The sequence below is a fragment of the Stegostoma tigrinum genome, chromosome 9 (assembly GCF_030684315.1).
Source record: "Stegostoma tigrinum isolate sSteTig4 chromosome 9, sSteTig4.hap1, whole genome shotgun sequence".
Lineage (NCBI taxonomy): Eukaryota > Metazoa > Chordata > Chondrichthyes > Orectolobiformes > Stegostomatidae > Stegostoma > Stegostoma tigrinum.
This window is the reverse complement of record NC_081362.1, coordinates 84,803,778-84,828,130: the sequence shown is the minus strand read 5'-3', so window position 1 is coordinate 84,828,130 and position 24,353 is coordinate 84,803,778. Positions and strand designations below refer to the sequence as shown.

General features: G+C 39.6%; 1 protein-coding gene across 1 annotated transcript in view; it reads right to left on the bottom strand.

Moving 5' to 3' along the window:
- The window catches only part of ahctf1 (AT hook containing transcription factor 1), an 85,171-nt gene that overhangs the window by 31,850 nt on the left and 28,968 nt on the right, over nt 1-24,353 (bottom strand). The window contains exons 12-26 of the mRNA XM_048536609.2: nt 23,598-23,726; nt 22,968-23,058; nt 17,115-17,204; nt 13,637-13,777; nt 13,247-13,351; nt 13,045-13,144; nt 12,669-12,792; nt 12,531-12,587; nt 12,216-12,362; nt 7,907-8,097; nt 6,675-6,819; nt 6,341-6,469; nt 4,949-5,093; nt 3,052-3,202; nt 605-712 (exon numbers count right to left, since the gene is read on the bottom strand). Coding sequence (XP_048392566.2) covers nt 605-712; nt 3,052-3,202; nt 4,949-5,093; nt 6,341-6,469; nt 6,675-6,819; nt 7,907-8,097; nt 12,216-12,362; nt 12,531-12,587; nt 12,669-12,792; nt 13,045-13,144; nt 13,247-13,351; nt 13,637-13,777; nt 17,115-17,204; nt 22,968-23,058; nt 23,598-23,726 — 1,853 coding nt within the window. The remainder of the gene's footprint in view (nt 1-604; nt 713-3,051; nt 3,203-4,948; nt 5,094-6,340; nt 6,470-6,674; nt 6,820-7,906; nt 8,098-12,215; nt 12,363-12,530; nt 12,588-12,668; nt 12,793-13,044; nt 13,145-13,246; nt 13,352-13,636; nt 13,778-17,114; nt 17,205-22,967; nt 23,059-23,597; nt 23,727-24,353) is intronic.

Genomic DNA, 24,353 nt, shown 5'->3' with positions numbered 1-24,353 from the left:
ACCAGTGTCCAGTGAAACAGAAACTCTCCTCTCCACACAACTCTCACAAGATCTCCTCCTTAAATTTTCTTATTCCAATGAGAACTGGCACTCTAATTTGTGGGAAGTCAAATTTCTCCATTCCATGACAATCATTTTATGAATGCTTTGTTGATACTTTGACTAATAATTCAATTCCACATCTGTATCCCAATCTTTGTTTCACTTTCTGTTACATAAGTAAATGATAAATTGTGCTCATTGCTTTGCGATTAGTGGTAATTTTTAACTGGGATTGATACTTAGCCTGTTTGGTAACATCGCTCCTCTACCATTTGTGCCAAAATGGAATTAATGCTAAGATTAGGGAAACCTGCACCATACAGCATGTACATACATCATCATGGGTATCGAGCTGTGCTCAAAGTCAGTGACTAATAGGGTCACTTTGTACAGTCCACAACATCTAGGTCAATAATTACAGATGACTGCACTTTGCTCAAAACTCATTCTTAATACGAATCCTCCTAAGGAACTTCAAATATGAGAAAGAATGCACAAGAATAATGAAAGATTGCATGTGAGACAAAGTGCTAACAGATTTATTAAATTAAGCAATGTTTACCTGGAAAGTCTTCTGGACTGCCTGTTTATGGGTGTGCCAACAAATGCGCTAGACACATCAGCAGATTTGAGGGCTGGACTAACTGAAGTTGGTTCATTATACATAGGGCTGAAGGTTAAGAATGATATGTCTTAGTACAATGATCAAAGTAGGCATGTTTTAGCCCTTAATTTATAAAATTATTTTCATCTTTATTCACATGCACAGGTTAAAACAGAGAATATACTGCAGGAAAAGTTACCAAGCGGCAGGCTGAAATTAGACAGCATAACTTCAAAACAGAAAAACAAACAAAAAGCATGTAACATTTACAATGTACATTTTTATCAATTTTCAAAATGAACAGCTTAAAATTTTGCTTGTTAAGCTTACAAGATCTCCACCTACTGCTTAAGAGGTGAAATTTGTGCCCATTTGCTCATTCACCTACAGGCCAATATTGGCCAAGAAGAGCAAAGCAGACTGTCAAAAAACATATATTGTATTTAAATACATTAACTAGCACAATACAGTTTACCCTCACCCACTTGTTAATGGTAACTTGCAAATTACAAAAGAAATTCTGATCAATTTTTAAAGAGTGACTTACTTTCTGTGTACTACTATGATTCACGTCCTTCCCTGTGGCAATGAGTATTTGAATTTTGCCAATTCTTTAAAGACAATTCGTCACTGACTTACAAACACGATCTCTGCTATCGTCCCTTTTGCTGTCTTTAATTGGTCTGTTTTTGGCTCTTTATCAGTTGATACAGTTAGTTCAGCAAATCTTAATTGGAAATCTCATACCTCGTCCAAGGAAGCTAAAATGCTTGAGTGTCCCCTTTTCACACATTACTTTTAATTGTCTTTTAAACGCCAAATCAGGTTAAAACTTCATTACAACATTTCAGTAAGCAAAGATCTCTCATTACTCAAAGGCTGGGGGGCAATCAGTATCTTACCTTAAGACTTAGAAACATTTTTCACTCCTGTCAGAAATTCTCCCACTTATCAATATTACTCTAGTTATTTCCTGCATTCCAGATAAAATACTTAAAAATTCCACAAGTACTCCCTATCGCTGCACCACTTACTGAGAGTTAAATCTTTTACCAAAAACCAAAACTATAGACATTTTAACATACCCAGTCCCACCTAGAGCAATCAAATTTTTCATCATATTTGCCACTACAGGTTCTTTGTTTCCTACTCAACTGTACAGAAGAGAACCATCCTCAGCCGTGTTCTATACAGGGATTCTGCTGTAATGCAGAAGTTACATTGCAGTGCAACTTTGGGTTATAGAAAATTGCGCTGTATAAATAACTGGACTATGGAAAAGTGGGTTTGGGGCAGACCACCAAAAAAAGCGTAACACAAAGGGTCAGCGACTAAAACAAACTGTCAGCGACTGTTCTGACAGGTTGGTCCGACTGTGAAAGTGGCTTTGCAGCTCCTCCTTGAATTGACAACTGTCCTCACTATTTCCAAAAAGCACAGGACAGTTACCCAGGTGTCGTGATCAATACTTCTCCCTTAGTCACCAACACAGCAGCAGACTGTCTAGTCATTATCACATTGCTGCTTATGGGAGTGTGCTCCGTGAAAATTAGCTGCTGTATTTTCGACAATGACCACGCTTGAACAATACTTCAATGGCTGTCAAGCTCTTTATAACATCTTGAGGTTGTGAAAGGTGTCAGCCTTGGTAAGCAAGACGACCTAGGTTCAAGTCCTGTCTCAGAACTCAATGGCCAGGGTAGGTGTGTTCACAATGTGACTAAAAAGAATGAGTATCAAATCGGTAAATTCTTCAAACTCTGCTTGTAGCAAACTGTAAGATTGGGGAGGTTCTCCTGGTCAGCCGTGTGACTAAGAGAACTTTGGAGAATCTATCACCATGATCCATTGCTCCAGACTGAGGCATACACATATATGTATGCTGTCATAACAACTCAGGGTCCTTCAGCTATCTTATCACCACACCACAAGGGTATCGAGCAATATGGAGCAAAGGTGGGAAAACCAAGTTGAGATGCAAGTTAACCGTGATCTGACTAATTACTTAAATAGGCTGCTGGAGTCTCCTGTTGCATGCAGGTCCTATGACGCTGTCTCCTTTCAATGTAAGCTGATTGTACTGATTTTCATTCTTCCCCACACTACTGTTCCTGCTAATAGACCTGCTGGCCTCTCAGTTTACAGTTTTAATGAAAGCAAACAGTGAGAATCTCTGGGACTCTCAATCACAACACTGTTCAAATACACTATCGGTATCACAAGCATAGAGCTCCTGTCAGCAAGATGCCTACTTGACAGAATCACATTATAGCCAACACAAGTTCGCATTTTAGAAATAGCATTCCCCTATTCATCAATTGTGTTGTAGCCAATTCATGTTTCCAGAACATGCATTATAGCAGAACCCTGTGTACACAGACAGGACTGATATTACAATTCCTTACCTGTTGGAAGGTTTTGGACTGGTTTCTTGTTCACTTTTTAGCCAAACCTCATTAACTTTTGAAAGCACTGTATTGATGAACGTTGCACGAGTAATCACACTTCCTGCAGTTGTCCGCCTTGCCACAGTGGATAATGGTTTGGGCCGTGTAACTGTTTGCAGAAGATCCACAAGACTTAGAGTGATCACTTGACACTCAAAGCCAATATGTAACAGCCATTAACAAAACAAATGGAAAGAGAGACCAAATAGCAGAATTTGAAATAAGCCATCTTCAAATAATGCTTTAGTTAGATCTCTCTCACACCTGGGGAGGCAGTAGCATAAGAGGTCACAGATTTGAATAACTGATGGAATTGGAATTCAATTAACCCACAAGTTCAATTAATACATTTTTAAAAACCTGGAAGCAAAAGCTAGTATGAGTAATAGTGTCAAAATCTATAAAAAGATCAGATTGTCATAAGAAAGTATGTAGTTCTCCATTGCTCTTTTGGGAAAGAAATCTGTGGTTGACTCTGAGGTGCTCTCTGAAATGGCATATCAAACCAGTGAATTAAGCAGCAATTACAGATGAGTAACAAATGCTGGCATTTTCAGTCATGCTCACATCCCATGAAAGAACAAGAAAATACCTGCATCCATAGGTGTTAATGAAATGTGTCAGGCAATGGAGATGCAACCGTGTCAGTTATGAAGTTTCTAAGATTGTTAAATTTTGATTTGAAGGCTTTGAATAACTGTAAAGTGAAAGAGGTCACAGCCTGTTTGATATCTAATAGCTAGATTTTGTCGTTTGATTGCTAAAAAGACTACAGGATGGCCCAGATTGCTCTACTAGGTAAAAGGTGCAAGGCAGCCACACTTGCAGACAATAGTAAAGGCAGCTGTGATGGTGATGGACAGGCTGAGTCTCCCTGATCAGAGGGGCCAATGGTACAAGAAGTGGCAGAGAGCGTTTAATTTAGATAAATAAAAGGTATTATGTTTTTGTAAGGTAAATGAGGACAGGATTTGTATAGTAAATGGTAGGGCCCTAGTAGGAGTGTTGCTGAATAAAGAGGCCTAGGGTTGCAGGTGCATAGTTCCTTGGAAGTGAGGTCACAGGTAGACAGGTGAAGGCAGCATTGGGTACATTTGCCTTCACTGGTCACAAATCGATTACAGGAGTGGGGTTTTCATGTTGCAGGTGTATAGGACATTGGTGAGACCACTTTAATACTACTGCATTCAATCTGATCTCCCCGCTATAGGAAAAATATTTTAAACTTGGAAGGGTTCAGAAAAGATTCACAAGAATGTTGCTGAGATTAGAGGGTTTCAGTTTTCGGGAGAGGCTAAATAGGCTGAGTAAATAAAAACTAAAAGAACTGTAAATCACGAACAAAAACAAAGTTGCTTTTGGGTCCAATGACTCAAATGTTTTGAGAAAGAGTCACCAGACCTGAAACATTAACTCTTTTTCCTTCACAGATGCTGCCAGACCTGCAGAGTTTTTCCAGCAACTTTGTTTTAGTTCACGAATAGGCTGGAGATTTTCCCCTCTAGAGTGTCGGAGGCTGAGCGGCAACTTTATAGAGGTTTAAAATAAAATCATGAGGTGCATGAATAAGGGGAGATGTCAAGGTGTTTTTTCCTAGGATGGAGGTGTCCAAAACTAGAGGACATAGGTTTAAGGCCAGAGGGGTAAAATTAATCAGCGATGAGGGGCAACATTTTCACAGAGGTGGGTGCTCCGTTAACAATGCCTGAATAATAATTCCAAAATGTCCTGACTCCAAGGTCTTCCTGGATGCATGAATAAAGATTCATTTCTTTGGTGGTACCTATCTAGTGAAAACAAAATTTTCAGACTGTGGGGTTCAAAATGTCAAACAATTGCAAAAGCATGATCTCACCTTCACGTAAAATTGCTATATTATGGTAAGGTTTTGCACGTTCATTTGCCAGCCTTCTCTGAACCCTTGGAAGAACTTTGCCATACTGCTCCAGGATGGAATTCCTTGCAGCTGTTCTTTCTCGAATTTGGGGATCATGATCATTCTGCCAAAAAAGTGAGAAAGAAATATGTTATTTTCCTTACTTTCCCTGCTTTTTTCCAGAGCTAGCCCCTTTCCATGTCACAGAGTCAACTCTAGAATCTATTATTTTGTGCGTCAAAGGATATATAATGTTGCATTATACATAACAGCAATATATATTGACTAGCGAGGCAATGGCCGAGAGGTATTATTGCTGGACAGTTAATCAAGAGAGCTGCGTTTGAATCTGCCTCACAGATGGTGGAATTCAAATTCAATAAAAATCTGGAATTAAGGAGTCTACCAATGACCATAAATCTATTGCCAATATTTTCTGATGAAGGGTCTAGGCCCGAATCGTCAGCTTTTGGTGTTCCTCAGGTGCCGCTTGCCTGCTGTGTTCATTCAGCTCCACACTTTGGTTCACGATGATCCTTTGGGGAAGGAAATTCCCATCCTAATCTAGAATACAGGTGACAGACCCACAGCAATTTGGTTTACTCAAACGCCTGCTGGGATGACAATGCCCTCATCCCATAAATTTAAAAACAAAATTTCCTTCCTAGCCTTTGTTGGAATTTGGCAAACATCATTTTATAAATACATATCTCCCCAATTCTGACTCAGAGGAAAGCAAAGGTAAGCATACATTAGGCTAACTTGAAACTAACAGATGTTGTAGACATACTGGCTATATCAACCGCAGGCTTGGCCTAAAGGAGAGTAGGGATTTATGGGAGAGACTTTCATATTGCTTACAAATGTTACAAATTCGGTTTACTTCTGGTACTTTCTCAATTTCAGTGGCAGCTGCTAATCCAGTAATCAGACTGGTTTACTTTTAATGGCAGCTTGTGAACTGGGCAGGGTGCCTTCACAGAAAACAGTGTTTAGTTGGCATTATAAATTTGAGAGTAATTAACATTCCTTGCTAGTTACAGAAAGGCTTGAAATATTTCAGATTGGTTTAAAAGAACAAAATAACCTTTGAAAGGAAATAGTAAAATTTGGAATCATGTTTCGTATTTTAACATTAAACTGTGGTTTACCAGAGCTCCCTTAGAAGGCAAATTGCTATTTACACTCAGCTATTCAAAAATGGGGTTCATAGCGGACATTTTCATACATTTTGGACAGCTGAGAATCAATACCAAACAGACTTCTTTCTCCTCGATCCTGAGCAATCATTTTGACAGATTTAGAGACATAATTAATAAATTCTGTTTCCAATGATTACAGCAATTTTCAATAAAACAGTTTTCAACCTACCAAATTCATTTTCAGTGACTGATTAAGCTGCAAGGCTGGTACGTAGTTGGCTCTTTGGAGATGATGAACTAAAAGAAACTCTTGGTTTTGAAGACTGCCACTCTTCTTCAGAAACTTCTCCAAACACTCCTGCAAATAGATGATATAGCAAACTATATAAAATATTGCAGGATACAGTGATCATAATGTTTTTATGCTAAACTTGCTGTATCAGTGAATACGTCTACTAAATTGACAGTTCAACGAAAATACGTGTTCTTCAAATTACAGCTAAGAATTAACCTTCCCTCCCAACTACAGGTGGCTTTAAAAATGTGATTTATGGATACTTGACCTGTTCAGTAGCAGTGAAAGGGAGTTTAAGTAATTCTTCCATTAGTCCATTCTCTTGACAGAGCTCATACATGTGCCTCAGCAAATCTTCTACGTTTATTCTGTTTGCATTTAGACGAAGAAGATGCCAAGCCTCCACCATGCACCTTGACATTTTAAAACAAGCATTTTGAGCTTTGTGTAAAATTTATGTTAAAACCAATCATTTAACATTTAACTCACACAATCCACCTGTTGAGAAGCAATACAGTAAAACACAATAGCACATGGAAGTCTTTGAAAGGCTAGTCATCAAAATAGAGGATAAAATGGCTAACCTACAAGGCAAAACTTTCTCAAAAGTGCAATATTCGACCCAGTCTGTTATTCAATTAAACCATGGATGATCTGCACCTTAATTCCATGGTTCCATAACCTTCCTACTGTTCTCCAGTTAAAAACGTAGCAATTTTAACACTGAAATTTTCAACTGCCCTAGGTTGAACAGTTTCACGGTGGCGAGTTCCACAAATTTCCATACCTTTTCAGTAAAGGAATTCTTTGTGATATTACACTTGAATGGCTTAGCAAATGTTGTATCTCCTTGTTCTGGACCTTTTTAAAATACTGCTTTATGAGATATGGATGTTACTGGCCACATTTATTGCACATCCCTACTTCAGAGTCAACCACATTGCTGTGGCTCCAGAATAACAAGTACACCATGTAAGGACGGCAGATTTTCTTCCCTAAAAAGGACTTTAATGAACTAGATGGATTTTTAGAACTGACAGTGAATACATGCTCACCATTAATGACAGCTTCTTTTTTCAATTCCAGATATAATTGAAATCAAATTTTACCATTTGCCATGGTGTAATTCAACTCATGTCCCTAGAACATTAGCCTGAGGTCCTGGATTGTTCGTACATCACCGCTACAACAGCACCTTCCTGATCTCAGTGATGATGCTTTGCTACTTGAAATGCATTTAAAAAATCATGTCTGCTTTGACATGATTCAAGCTCAATTTACATTAAGAGACACAGTATACATCATTTTGCTCAACAATCCTGAGGTTTTCTTTCTTCTGCTCCAAAAGGCAAATAAAAAACCCAATTAAAAAAGCTGCTCACGCTTAGAAAATGGTGGCAGAACTACCATCGTTTGGCAACTGCATATATAACTGAATGCACAAAAGGAATACCACACTAGCAACAAAATGAACTGAAATAACAAGAAGAAATCAGCTACCTGTTAAAGAGTAGTACAGTAAGGTGAAGTTTAACTTCACTGCTACTAGCCATTGAAGGTTTCATTGCCTGCATGTATCGAAGGGCTTTTCTATGTTCTCCTTGGCACATCAAGGCTTGTATGATTCGGACATGCTGCCACGAAGACAGTGACCTGCTAGTTGCTGGATGCAAAATACGATCTAAGGCATTCTTTGGAACAAGGAAAGAAGAAACAGATCAAATTCAAGATTTTTCAACTGAAGCTCACTGCCACATAATACCTATTCAGATTTACCAGACCTTTCTCCATTGATTTGCACGGCTGTCACCAGTGCAAGATACATTGAGTTTTTTTAAATTCACTGTGGATACTTTGATCATTAACATGTGTCTTGGCCAACCTATGCATTCACAGTATAGCAACAGGACATTCAGTCCATTTTCAGTGCTATACTCCACATTAGCCTCCTTCTACCCTTCTTCAGCAAAAGTATCCAATATCTAAGTTGTTCACACATCTCAAAACAAAAATTGAGTGAATTATCATCAGAAAAATATTTAATGAAAGGCTATTAGGAAAGCAATTCTATTATCCTGTTGCTTTTGTACACCAGACAACACGACAGGTGAACTTGGTACTAAATTTATGCAAATTCTAATTACAGACTCAAAGTCAGAGTCATATTGGATGAAAAATCTGTTTCTGTGTTGTATGACTATGTCAATAAAGTTGAGAGGGAACTGCTTGAGACATGGACAATGCTATTGGTTCATTAACTACACAAAGAATTACCACCGCCCTATGGTATTCCATAAAAGCTCAGGATCCAGTCCTAGGACTGGTGATCAGCTGAGGACAGGTATCACTGAATCTCACTTAATCGACAGCTGGTGTGGAATATGCAAAGGGTTCTGTCTTCGACATCCCCTGGTGCCCAACCAAGAATCATACCATGTCGTACTTGATCAATTCAGTATGTATCTGGTTCTATACCAGCCAATCCTATTTCAGACAATCACTCCCTCTAGTTTATACGCTACTGACTCTTTTTAAAATTTATGTCTTCAAGATTTCTTTGCAGCCTTGGTCAAACATCTTGCCTCTATCCTTATTTTGCGTACACCAACATTCTAGAAACTTTTCATTTTCCTCCTAGTCTTGCCCAAAGTCTGGCACGAACAGATCCAAGATGTGATACCCATCCTCATTTTTTCCAATTAAAAATAATTGTAAGAGTCCACCTTCACAGCTATAAAGCAAAATGGTGCAGATGCTGGAAATCTGAAATAAAGACAAAATTGCTGGAAAAACCTCAGATGCAGTAGCATCTGCGGAGAAAGAAAAGAGTGCAAAATTACTTTTCTTCAGATCTTCCAACTGTTTGCCATTTCAGTAAGCCATCTCTCCCACGCTAACATTTCTGCCCTGGGTCTTCTGCAATGTTCCAATGATTTTTACCGTCTCAGTTTCTCCAGTGCATCTGTTCCAACGACGCCACCTTCCACCAGGATGCCCTGATATAACCTCTTTTTCCACAGGCGAGGCGTCACTCACATTGCAGTTGACAGGGTTCTAAGCTCTGACTGAATCATTTCTCACACTTCTGCCCTCACCTCTTCCCAGAAGAGAGAGTGATCAGCTTCCCTCTGTCCTCATTTTTCACTCACTAGTCTACACATTCAAACAATCATTCCTAACCATTTCTGTCACGTCCAGTACAATATCAACACATCTTCCCTGTCCTCCAGTCAGCATTCTAAAAGGACAATTCTTTCCATGAAATCCTGGTCTACTCCTTTGTTACTCCTAATACTTCCTCACTCTGCTGTAACACCTTATCATGCAGCCATACAAGGTATATTACTTGCCCATTCACCTCCTCTCTTCTTATTGTCCAAGGCCCCAAACACACTTTCCAGATGATGCAGTGTTTCGGTTGTACTACTTTACATCTAGTCAAGATGTGAAGTAAAATAGAATGGTCATTTATCGTCACTTAGAACCATAGAATCCCTACAGTGTGGAAATAGGCCATTCAGCCCATTGGGTCCACACCGACCATCTGAAGAGCATCCCACCCAAACCAACCCCGCATTTCTCATTGCTAATCCACATAGCTTGCACACTATGGACAATTTAGCATGGCCAATCCACCAACCTTCACACTTTTGGACTATGTGGGGAAAGCCGAACACCCGGGAGGAAACCCACGCAGACACACGGAAAACATGCAAACTCCAAACGGTCAGTCGACCGAGGGTGGAATCAAACCCAGGTGCCTGGCACTGCTAGGCAGCAATACTAAATCACTGAGCCACCGTGCAAATATAGCGAAGACTGTTTAAATTGCCATACCATGGCAACTACATTAATAGCACAAGGCACTGATAAGAAAAAAATTGAAATGAACTAAGACAAGGTCCACCTTAGTTCAAATCCTGGCTCTTGGCTTCAGGAAAAGATAGTACCATTGCAAGGCCACCACTTATGTCAAAGTAATCACCATAGCAGCTGCTGATCCATTACTTTGCGTCTTATGGATTCGCTTCCGTTACTTTGCAAACGATGGTTGTAATTGCGATCTTTATATAAAGTGGTATACAATGTGATTGATAATTCACTGCTCAAAATATGTTGCACACTATAATATTTTCCCTTCTTCACCCTTGCAAAAGTGACTTAAAAATCAGAATAAAAGCATGCGCACCTATATTATGACTTAACTGGGAAGACTGCATCTATAATTGAACCCTACTATTCCACACATTGACACAAATATGTAAATACCCAATTTAGACCTAGATGATCAATTTGCTTACCTGACTGCTATTTGGGGGTAAAAATTAATTCATGCTTAATTTTGTCATTGACTCAAAAATAACACTTTCTTGTAAACTGACTTACTTTTTAAAGAAACAGCAGCGAAAAGAAAGGACCACTGATCTACTACAATGTGATTTAAACTAGCTCCTTTAAAAACACACACTACTATTCATGAATAGTAGAGTTTTAACAAAAACATTAGGCATGAAAATATAAAAGGGGTGGGGGAGACAAAATTCCTGAAGATCAAAAATTCAGATCATAAGAATGGATTAAATTAACACTGAAACCTTTTGATTTTAGTGTGGATTAGCTGTTGTTGTCTGGTGTGATCGGTCTTCTTCAATCAGTTGGATACAGTCTTTGCTTGCAAAGAATTTTTTTTTTTTAAAAGTTTTTCTGTCTTTTTTCTCACACTGATAGAAGGGAGGAGGTGGTTTTCTGCTTTCTGATGCTGGACAGTTCTGGCTGCAAGCCTTCCACAGCTTATAGCAAATTTGGTTGACCAATCCAAGGTTTGTCATCAGCCAAATATACGGGGGCTTAAATTCCTAATGCCTTTCTGACTCAACATAACAATGTCACTGCTCCAAAAGCAACATTTTTACCTGTACGATACAATGGTACCACTTGTTTTATAAGTTGCAAAACTCAAGTATTTGAGCTAAATTGCAATGTCTGAACCTCATTTCAGTTTAAATGCCCAACCTTTTAAAAAAATGTGGTAGTTGTTATGACCATCACATGCTATTTCAGTTACTTCAGAGAATTCCAGGTGAAGCAGGATTTAAAGCTCCCAAATCTACACTGATTATTCCTTATGGCTAAGTTTTGTTTTCTCAGTTATAGATGTTTGGTATTTTGGCACCTGATTATAATTTGTGCCTCTTCCAAATATAAAGAAGACAACTGATCAATTATGCTGCAAATACATTTGATTTAGGAATGACCTTTTCAATTTCATTGTGAATTCTAAAATACTAGGCATCTAAGATAACAAGGTGTAGAGCTGGATGAACACAGCAGGCCAAGCAGCATCAGAAGAGCAGGAAGGTTGACATTTCGGGCCTAGACCCTTCTTCAGAAAATGCCAGGCATCTGATCTGGATTACATAAAAGTATTTGGATCTTCACAACACATTTTACTTATATCTCCTTACGGAGCAGATTTCTGGGCCTAAAAAAGCCTTCAATTTCACCATAATCATCTTCACTTGTCACAGCCAGTGTGAAGTGTATCCAAATCATTTAATTCCTGCACTTTTGGAGTCTCAATTGAAAGCTGAAATAAAAACTTCCAAACAATTCAGAATTCTCAGCCATGAGACACATTTTTAGACATGCTACCATGGACAGAACAGACATCAAGTTTGAGTTATCACAGAATTAACTGAGCGAATAAGAATTTCTATCGAGTTAATCAAATAACTTGACATTTCAATAGACATGACAACAACTTGCTTCAATAAATAAAGCAGAGTTTATTTCTAACGTGTGCACTTACCTCATGGTCACTGTGATCCAAAAGCCAAAATCCCTGGATAAGGTTCACCAGACCCACGGGTACAGCAAAAGCAGGTGGAAAAGATTCAATTGAGGACTCATTCTTATTAGGAACAGAAGAAAGAACGTCCAGCAGTAGATAAATAGCCTGTATATGAGAGGTTAAGGCTCCAAAACACAAATGAAGCAATTCAAATTATATGAAAATTATCTATATAATTAAAACCTCAACATTAGATCAGATCGTTGCAAACGCTAACTCAATGCCAGAATGGCTGCGCACACCAAAAAAACCTTCTACACAACTGAAGGATACAATGGCATGCTTTGTTGTTTCATCCACATTCTCCAACAAATACACATCAAGAAGAGCCTGTTACGAAAAATAAAAATTAGTTCAATAGCTGTAAAATTTTCATTTTACTAATTTTGCCATTCATGCACCATGTCTTACATGAAGCGTTGAGGGTGGATATTTTCCTGTTCCCCCTTCATCCCTCTTCCACAGCTGTTCTATGCGGTCCCCAGTTTCAGATACCATTCCATCAATCAATAGGCAGTCTGAACACCATTTGCCCCTGGGTGAAGCAAAAATTTTAAAAGGGTAACATGAAATAAGACAATTCATCTTGAGACTACTGACATTTGTTTAAAATTAATCAATTCTTCCTCTAAAAACAATTTTCTAGGACAAACAGATTCAAGGTATTGATTTAAAAGCCAGAAATTATGGAGGTTATAAATTGAATTGTACTGTACAGTAAGTTAGCAGGTTTGATGATCACATTATTATGTATTAATTTCTAAAACACAGTTCATTAGAAACATACTTTGATAGACGCTCCAACTTGTTCCGTCTGTTAGTGTAATAATTTTGTATAATGGGATAGTTGTAGATGGGCCTGGATAACTGTAATACATCAATATCATCTAAAAGAAAAAAAGCAAAAAAAATGTAGAAACTGAGAAGTGCACCATAAAAAGGTTATCCCTGCTTCGTTGATAAGCATTTTTAAAATATGTTGCTATTACCTGAACCCTCTGGGAGTAGGCCAGCACGACAGAACCACAACACAACCTGAGCGTATTGAGAAATGAGTGTACCTACAATGCGTTTGTTCATTAAGTCAACCAATCCTGTTGAAAGAAAGAGTGTTATTAGTACGCTCACAAGGAGGATTTCCAGGATTGTTTTATGTTCAGACAATATTTAGCAGACTTTTCTGTAAAGGCTACCTCAAAATGTTAATTTATAGGTGACTGTCACATAACTATATGCCACTTGTTTGGTGGTTATTTGTTAATATGATTAAAGAAACACAACAAGCAACATTTAAAAATATTGTTGCACATACAAAATAAAATGGTATATTAGTAACCATGTACTTAAAAAAGGTGGAACTAAAACAGATATACACACACCTCGCTCAGTCAGCTCCTGGGCCTCATTAAGGAAACAGCTAACAATGGTGGTGAGGTTGCTAAGTAACATCTGGCAGTGCTGCAGAGACTGGAGTGTGTGTGGGTCAATGAAGTGACATGATCCATCAAAAAGTGGAACACCTGGTGGTTAAAGGACAAAGTGAAACACACGAGTTAAGCAGGTGTCAAACCTTTTCTGAACACTTTTTCACAGCAGTTAATTTTCATACATGTACATTTCCACAAGCATCTGCTTTTGAAATGAGAAGAAATGTGCCTGAAACAAATTTCTTTACAACAGAGCACATAATTTATTTGGGGTGACCCATTTGGCTCATGCCTATAATAATATGCATGCGAGTTTGTAACATCAGCTCCATTAATCGGAGGAAGCTGAGTAAATACAAGCTCTTCTGTCCAGGCAGATGAGGAGTACCCAATCCTGCCAGCCCACCATCCCTACAAGACACAGACTAATTCTTGGCTGACGCACAGATCTCCAGATACAGATTAAGAGTCTATAGGGATTAAGGCAGCAAATTGCTAGCAAACCAGGAAAGAGCAGCATAGCAGGACTACACAAAAAGAAAACAAAAAAAGATTTCTCTTGGTATGTTACTTTTGGATTCAAAAATGTAACTGAATTAGGGAAAAAAATAAACCCTCTAAATAAAATATAATTAATTGTTAACATTTAAGGTATTGTTTTAATAGAAGTGGTTTGGTTCAACAGTGAGGCATTAATTTATCTTTGCTTAAGTCTAAACACATAACTAAACAGGCCAAACGTCATTTCAAAATACATAATTTCACCCATGTGCAGTAGCACACTACAATAGGATCATTGCTTAATTATAAATAACAGAATACATCTCACTGAAAGCATACACCACCTCTTTCCAGCAATTTAACTAACTCCACCACTGTAGGTTTCCAACATGAACAACTCATCATCCTCCCTTGACACTCAACAGTATTACAATCATTTCATTCCTCCACCATCAACACTCTTGGTGTTACCTTCACCAGAATCTTAGCTAGGCCAATCACAAATATGTCACAAATGTTGGGAATGTTCATTCCCAACACCTGTCTGCTACCGACAAAGTGGAAGTCAGGAATATGCTGCAAGATTCTCTAGATATCCAGGAGTCCAGCTCCAACAACACTTAAGTGAACTGACATCATCAGGACAAAGTAACTTGATCGGAACCTCTTCCACCAACAGTGAACAAGACAGACTGTAGACAGTCGAGGCTTATGATTATTGTAAAATTCAAGGCTAGTGAGGAAGATGGAAAATAATTGTCTCAATGAAGCCAAAAGAATAGACATGCATTTCAGTGGCACTGGGAATCAGTTATCTTTTTCATAAGAACAATAAGTACTCTGGACCTACAAATAAGAAATAAGCTATGAATTAGGAGATGTAACTTCACAGTGAATCAGGAAGCAAGAATATTTATAACTCCCCTAATTCAAAGGGTTTACGTTAATTCTTGTAAGGAATGCAGTTGCTCAGGAGAAGAGGAAATAAAAAGTGTGCTCAATGAAGAGCAACACATCAATGCTGGGAAATACTTAGTCCAATTTCTCATCTACTGTCAACACTCAGGCACTTCATGGTCAAAAAGAAATGACAAATGCAATTCCTTCTGTATTAGCACGCTAACACATCATATGCTTTCTTATCAACCTGGGTGGCAACTTTCAGGGATCCATGCACCTGGGCACTGAGACCTCTCTTCTCATCCACACTATCAAGAATCTTACCATTAGCCCAGTACTCAGTATTCCTGTTAGTCCTTCCAATATGAATCACCGCTCACTTTTCCGCATTAAACTCCATTTGCCACCTTTCAGCCAGTTCTGCAGCTTATCTATGTCCCCCTGCAACCTGCAATATCCTTCCGCACTTTAGGTTTTATTGCTAGAGGGATTGAGTTTTAGAGCCATGAGGTCATGTTGCAGCTGTACAAAACACTGGTGCGGCTGCACTTGGAGTATTGCGTGTGGTTCTGGTTGCCGCATTATAGGAAGGATGTGGAAGCATTGGAAAAGGGTACAGAGGAGATTTACCAGGATGCTGCCTGGTATGAAGGGAAGGTCTTATGGAGAAAGGCTGAGGGATTTGAGGTTGGTTTTGTTAGAGAGGTGGTGGTTAAGAGACTTAATCGAGACATACAAGATGATCAGAGGATTAGATAGGGTGGACAGTGACAGCTTTTCTCCTTGGATGGTGATGGCCAGCACAAGGGGACATAGCTTTAAATTGAGGGGTGATAGATATAGGACAGGTGTCAGAGGTAGGTTCTTTGCTCAGAGTAATGCCCTGGAATGCCCTCCCTGCAACAGTAGTAGACTTGCCATCTTTAAGGGCATTTAAATGGTCACTGGATAAACATATGGATGATAAATGGAATAGCGTAGGTTAGATGGGCTTCACAGTTTGGTGCAACATTGAGGCCCGAAGGGCCAGTACTGCGCTGTAATGTTCTATGTTCTATATATCAAGAATGCCTTCTGCTTTGTCATTGCCATACACCTGTTTTTTTTCAAATTAAGCCACTCGTGGAGTTCACGTTAATATGGTTGATACAGCCTTTTTATACTTTCTTTCCCAAAAATATTTCAGATTCATACAAATTAATAGGTCTACTGCTCTGGCAATAACAGAATCACTAATAATTTAGCGACACAAGCTACATAATGATTGCCTTGGTCCTTTGATTTCCACATTTTGGGATACATGTACCTATCTCAGCAAGTTGCAAACCCATTTCCTTATCCCACAAAAGCATGAAACAAAGAAAGTGACTAAGTAGTACAGACGGCAAAAATCAATTGGCTGAAATGATTACCTGTTCATGCATATGCATGCAGGAACAGTCTCATTTTATAGTTTTAGAAATAATCCACTATCCACAGAGACATGTGATTAAAAATAATCCAAATACTACAAACATTAAGAAAAACAAGTGTAAGGAGACAAAGTTAATTTTAGGGGTGCTAACAGGTAGCAAATTGAAAAATATTCAGTGCAGCTGAGAAACAAAGCTGAGAGATCGTAGGAAGTGCCGATGGAGGATTCTGAGATAACAAGGTGTAGGGATGAACACAGCACACCAGGCGGCATCAGAGGAGCAGGAAAGCTGACGTTCTGGGTCTGGATTCTTCTTCAGAAAACGGTTCTGGTTTGGACCCTTTCTGAAGAAGGGTCCAGACCTGAAATGTTGGTTTTCCTGCTCTTCTTCATCCAGCTCTACACCTTGTCATGAGAAACAAAGCTGTCCTGCATGAAACTGCTAGTGAGGCAAGTCATCACTTTTCAGAAAGGAAAAAAGCCAAGGGAAAATGGGTGTAGTATTTTCTTCCACCTCAGTCTCTCTCCAATCACAGACAATGTGATTTAGGCCAAGTATCGCAAAAGCCAAAAGAATTACTGAAAATAAAAGACATTCACAAGTTTCAGACTTACAGATGTTGTCAAGTTCCTCTTTGGTTCGTGTGATTTTTTTCCATGTCCATTCAAGCACAAAGCGCAGACTAGCAGCTGATCTAGGTTGTTCTAATGGCAAAGAAATAAAAAAAAAAGCATTACTTTCTACAGCTAAAGTAAAGATCAACATATATCCCCAAGTACTTATGGCAAAATGTCAAGTTTTCTTTTAAAGATGTTCATGGCATTCCACCGAAGTTTTATTCTGGAAAATTCAGTTGCAGTTTGCTCTAATTATGGAATTAGTAGACAAAAATCATAGCTAAAGAAAAATGAAACACAAATTCATCAGGTCCTTTCATTCCTTCATGAAGTATGGCAAAAAGGTAAAGAAATGTTTTGTAGGATTTAATCCACCTTTGTTTTTAAAGAAAAGCAGAACCTCAATCCTTCACAAACTTACAAAATGTTTTAACACTGCTTTTGTCACTTTTGAACATACGATAGGACGTACTTGAAGACAACTCAAATGTGCTCAGCAACTCATTGACTAGGCGCCTGGAAATATTTACATGGGATGAAAGCCAAGAATGGCAGCTCCTGGTAACGTGCATGTCTTGGTGCATGAATTGTCTACGTGTGGTTAGAAACATGGTTGTGCACTGTGTGCTGGGTCTCTTTTAAAGATTTAAATGCTCAGTCATATAGGTCGACAGTTGCACCAATCAGGAACAAGGTCTAGGAGTCATGGCATCCAGTATAGTCCATATAAAAAAAAGAACCAACAGAACTTAGAAGGACATAGTAAAAGCCAATATCAAAAGTGGTCAGAGGTAGCTGAAGCAGCAGCCAGGAGTCCAGAAGAAACTGAAAGGCCAAATGGTCACGGGAACCAGGAAGAACAGAGAAAAACTGAAGTTATTGGGAAAGCTCAACAGGTCTGGCAGCATCTGTGAAGGGGAAAAAAAAAATCAGTTAACATTTCAGGTCAGGTTACCCTTCCTCAGAACTGAGGCAGAACTGGCGGATTAGGCTAATACACCAAGAGGTGACCACCAGCAGAGAAACTGAGAGGAGGCTTCAGGCACTGGTGCTGCATTTTGGTGCTATGTAAACAGGGCCAAGAGGGGCTCTGCACCAACTGAAAAAGGATCTGGATGTTTGCCAGAGAACTGGTGTCAGGGTGCTGCCCAGAAAATGAGGCTGAACCATCAGCAAGTAAGCACATCTTTAAGCACTCTAAGTCAGAATGAAATTGCAAGGAGTAAACAGTGGAGTTTAAGAGAATGAACAGTGAAAACACTCTGGAAAAAGATCCAAGTGTCTCAATGTAATTACTCACATCTGAGCGGTTTGAATACAAATCACATCTGCCATTTAACATTTAGGTTACAACACATGACCACAGTTTGCCAAATAATTTGTTTTCCTCATAAGCTAACATTCAAAATCAGCTAAAGATAGATATTGGAAGCTATTTTAATTTTTTGGTTTGGTGTAATAAAGCTTACATTTGGCAGTTCAAACCCATGGAATCGTGTAGCTTTATTCTATGAGTAAGGATGGGAGATTCCCATTCTTCATTTACTTTAAACTGGGGAGAGTGTTACTGATCCCTTGATGTATCATAACCAAATGTAGGGGTCTGTTCCAAGATCACAACAAACATTATCATCATGGCAAGTTGCAGCCTTGCAGTATTGTTACTGGACTAGTGAGCCAGAGATCCAGGCTAATGTTCTGGGGTAATAAGTTTGAATGCTATCACAGCAAAAGGGTAAAATCTGAATAATGTCATGACACACTGGGGTAGTTATCACAAATTTGAAAACTTGATTAAACTGTTGAATTACCCAATTTTACTTATTTATGTAATTCAAGTTAGAAGAAATGTGCAGAACAAGTATTCTCCATTAACAAGAAAATTTATTATAATCTGTGTTTTAAAACCTTTAGCAATAAAAGAGGCAAGTTGAACTGCTAATCAACAACTCTTAACTCAACTCAAGTTCTGTTTCTCTCTCAGAACTGCCAGACACAAACCAATAAACATACCAAGAGACAAGCAAGCACAGTCAGAGTGTAGCATAGCAAAGTTTGTGGAGGATCCTAAAATACTCGAGAAAGCAGGCTGTGCTGACGATCTAGAATTTACAGACGGATATTGACAGGCTAGGAGAATAGACCAGAATGTGGCAGATGGAGTTTAATGTGAATAATTCTAAGGTTGTCTGCTTTGGGGAGCAAAATAAAAGGTCAAATTATTATTTAAACAGGAAACAAATTCAAATTGCATCAGTGCAGACACATCTGTGTGTCTTTGTGCATGAATCACAGCAAGTGCATATTATATGCTGCATATAGTAAGAGGCAAACGGAATCAAGGCATTTATTGCAAAAGGACTAAATTATAAAAACTGTGGTTACAATTATACAAGGCATTGGCAATACCACACCTGTAGTATCGGGTCCAGTCTTTTGGTTTCGTTACTTGAGGAAGGATATGGTGGCACAACAAGCAGTTCACCCAGATTGATTCAAGGGATGAAAGAGCTCTTGTAAGAAGAGAGGTTGAATAGCTTGGGCTTGTACTTGCACTTGCTGGAGATCAGAAGAATGAAGTGGGGGGGGGGGGGGGGGCGCGGGAGCGTGGGTGGGTGGAATCTGATTGAGGTACAATATGTAAAAGTGCTAAACGGATTTGATTAGGTGGATTCTGAACAAATGTTCTCCCTTGTGGGAGAATCTTGAACAAGAAGCCATAAAGTGAGAAGAGTTTGGTTCAAAATTGAGATGAGGAGAAACTACTGCTCTCAGAGGGTTGTGAAACTGTGGAGTTCACTACACCGTAGGACAGTCGAAGCAGAATCAATCAACAGATTCAAGAAAGAAACAGATGTTTCTGATGAAAAGTGGGGTGAAGGACAATAGAGAACAGGCAGCAGAGTGTGGTTGAGGCCGGGACAAGATATGTCATGATTGTGTAAAATGGCAGAGCGGGTTCCAAGAGATGAATTGCCCGCTTCCGCTCCTGCTCCTAATTCCCATGTTTCCATGGGAAGAAATGACATAAATATTGCAAATGAGGGAAGCAAAGGGGAGGGAAAAAAAAAAGCAGTCGTAAGGTTCTTTTCCTTCAACTCCTTCGGATTCTAATAACATTTCAGTTTTTCACCAAATACATTTTTACCCTTTCAGATCCTCTGAAGGCGGCTTTCCCTCTTTCTGTTTGAACAGGAGATTTTTAGAGACAAATACTTATAAAGAGAAGCAGGGCCTGGTTCAACAAAGAATGCAGGATAGCATGTCAGGAGAAGCACCGTGCATGGGTAAAAATATGGTGACAATCTATTATAGTAGTAATTTTGATGCAGTAAACGACAACCATAGAATCCCACAATTAACAGAACAGATCAAAACTCTGCAGCCCTGCCAGATGCATAAATGGTTGTGGAAAATTAAATCCATCGGAGGATAAGGCTCCACATCCTGAAAGATGAGAGTATATTAGTGCAAAAAGAAAAAAGGTTGAAGCTCTGTAAGCAACTTCATCCAGAAGAACTGTTGAATTAAATGATCCATCTCAGTCTCCACTGGGAGATTCGAGCATCACAGATGCCATTTCTTCAGTCAATTAAACTCACATCATGTGACATCAAAAATCTGCTGAAGGCACCGGGTACTGCAAAGTCAAAGGCATGGTGTGCTGACAGCAAAGTTGTTTCAGTATAGCTACTAAACCATGGGTACCTATTCAATGTTAAAAATTGCCAAAGGTAAAAAGGCAAAAATCAAACCAACCAGTCCTTGTTACTGCTCCATCAATCTATTTTCAAATAATCAAAAGACTAATGGAAAGAGTCATCAGCAGTGGCTACCAAAGATTGTTCACTGACAAGGCTTTTAGTGTTCACCAGGAAAAATAGCTGGGTATGTTTTTTAGCTCATGATACTTCACAATTAGACCAGATAGGATGCTTTGAATGACCTCTGGACCCATTATTTTTCTTCTTGCCTCTTTCAGACTTTATATAAATACAGTTTTGACATGAAAGAGACCAGTGGGCCATTCAGTCCCTCAAAGCTTTCAATGTTATTCTACTTTCAACTTTTCAGTCATTTTTGAAAAGTAAAATGAGGGCAATACTAAATGCTTATAACACTTTTCAGTCCGCAGAAATTAGTCTGGGCCTCTGGAAACATACAGCTTCAATGGTATCAATTACCTTTAAAACTCATACAGAATTACAAAAATTTAATGACAGCAACATTACAAAGGTCAGAATAGTAAGCTAATTTTTGGAATGTAAGTTGGAAAAGTAGAATTTCCAAAATCCAAATCATAATTTGGTCCATTTTATTAACTTGATACATTTTGTCTTGTCACATAAGCTCAAATCAAATTGTGAAACCAATGCAAAACTTTAAAATGACCAGGGATGTAACCAGGTTAAGTGATAATGGGAACTGCAGATGCTGGAGAATCCAAGATAATAAAATGTGAGGCTGGATGAACACAGCAGGCCCAGCAGCATCTCAGGAGCACAAAAGCTGACATTTCGGGCCAAGACCCTTCACCAGAGAAGGGGATGGGGTGAGGGTCCTGGAATAAAAAGGGAGAGAGGGGGAGGTGGACCGAAGATGAAGAGAAAAGAAGATAGGTGGAGAGGAGAGTATAGGTGGGGAGGTAGGGAGGGGATAGGTCAGTCCAGGGAAGATGGACAGGTCAAGGAGGTGGGATGAGGTTAGTAGGTAGGAGATGGAGGTGCGGCTTGGGGTGGGAGGAAGGGCTGGGTGAGAAGAAGAACAGGTTAGGGAAGCAGAGACAGGTTGGACTAGTTTTGGGATGCAGTGGGGGGAGGGGACGAACTGGGCTGGTTTTGGGATGCGGTGGGGGAAGGGGACGAACTGGGCTGGTTTTGGGATGCGGTGGGGGAAGGGGAGATTTTGAAGCTGGTGAAGTCCACATTGATACCATTGGGCTGCAGGGTTCCCAAGCGGAATATGAGTCGCTGTTCCTGCAACCTTTGGGTGGCATCATTGTGGCACTGCAGGAGGCCCATGATGGACATGTCATCTAAAGAATGGGAGGGGGGAGTGGAAGTGGTTTGCGACTGGGAGGTGCAGTTGTTTATTGCGAACCGAGCGGAGGTGTTCTGCAAAGCGGTCCCCAAGCCTCCGCTTGGTTTCCCCAATGTAGAGGTAGCCACACCGGGTACAGTGGATGCAGTATACCACATTGGCAGACATGCAGGTGAACCTCTGCTTAATGTGGAAAGTCATCTGGGGCCTGGGATAGGGGTGAGGGAGGAGGTGAGGGGGCAAGTGTAGCATTTCCTGCAGTTGCAGGGGAAGGTGCCGGGTGTGGTGGGATTGGAGGGCAGTGTGGAGTGAACAAGGGTGTCACGGAGAGAGTGGTCTCTCCGGAAAGCAGACAGGGGTGGGGATGGAAAAATGTCTTGGGTGGTGGGGTCGGACCAGGGCCAGCTCTTCCCCTCCACCCACTGCATCCCAAAACCAGTCCAGCCTGTCTCTGCCTCCCTAACCTGTTCTTCCTCTCACCCATCCCTTCCTCCCACCTCAAGCCGCACCTCCATCTCCTACCTACTAACCTCATCCCACCTCCTTGACCTGTCCGTCTTCCCTGGACTGACCTATCCCCTCCCTACCTATACTCTCCTCTCTACCTTCGGTCTGCCTCCCCCCTCTCCCTATTTATTCCAGAACCCTCACCCCATCGGAGAGGGGGATGAAGGGTCTGGGCCCGAAACGTCAGCTTTTGTGCTCCCGAGATGCTGCTGGGCCTGCTGTGTTCATCCAGCCTCACATTTTATTATCATGTAACCAGGTTAAAACAGGATTATTTTCAAAAGGTTTTAACTTCAGGCTTACCTTCTGCTGTCCACTGTTTGATGCATCCAGTTATTAATCCCAAGGAACTAGATTCCACAGCTGCTGACAAAATTGCTTCAAGTTTCTCTTCCTTAGAAGAAGAAAGTGCATATTAAGTTAACACTCTGGATATCTGAGCTTTAGGGGTCTCTTTCCATAGGAACATCTACAAAGGTCCTCATGAAATGAAAATGGATCTAATATAGAAGTAACCTAGCAAAATAAACCTCAAATTTAATGAATTATTGCACTGATAAAGGTGCAGAATGGACATTATATGGGTTAAAAGTACTCTTTAAATGCATATCTGCCAGCAGCCAAAAAAAGGAGCATGGAGGCTGTTAGGAATCTGGATGCTCCTTATCTGAGCCATCTGCAAATACAACCCATTCTTGGAATGAAAATATACAGAGTTCCAGGGGAATGATCACTGTCAGTTGTGTCTGGCAATACCAGTGGCTGACCACTTAATCCAAAGAAATGGATTAAAAAAAGAGACAAAACTAAAATAAAAATCCACAGAAATTCAGTGTACAATATAAATGATATTTGGAGAAAATCATACAATGAGGCCTTTTCTTCACTTTAAATATTTCAGAACATTTTATATTATATTCGTTCTCAACTTACTTGTGATAGACAAGAAGGCTGTACATCTGCAAGCCTTGGAGAGAGAAGGCCAGCCATCAAGCAACGACTATAACCATCAGGTACAGCCTCACTGAGAAATGGACCAGCCTTCTTCAAGTAGTTCAATGTCTAGAAAACCAAACTAGATATCAGTAATGTTGTGATAAAACAATTCTTCACCAAGTTCTCAGCATACTAAAATTTATGACAATGATAAAAATCACACCAAGCAAAGGGTGTTCTTACAGACCAATTTCCCCACATTATTTTGTCAAATTTCGGCCAACTCACTTATTCTTTATCTGTTTGTATCCTCCTTCACTCCTCTTGAAAACTTTCTTTGATACATACATTGGTGTCATAGGTAAACTTAACTACCATACATGGAGTCCCTTCGTCCAAGTCAATGAAATGGCTTGCAAATAGTTGAGGTCCCAACACTGCTCCCTGTGACACAGTCAACTTGTTGTAGCTTTTCAAACCAAAGCAGATGCATTTATTCCTATTTTCTGCTGCCAACTACACAATCTAGAATCCACATCTCACAAAGAAAACACCATGTAAATAGCAGTGTAGCAAACAATGTCACTGAATTGTGGATTTATGAAGTGATGAAGCCTAGATTTGGTTGAGCAGATTGTTAAAATAAAAGGTCAGTTTCCTGGCTGCAAATTGCAAATGTTAAGAATGGCCAATGCCTCGATTAAGAAGTTAGTTAGAGTTCAAATCAATTATACTCAAAACAGTGCAAATTCA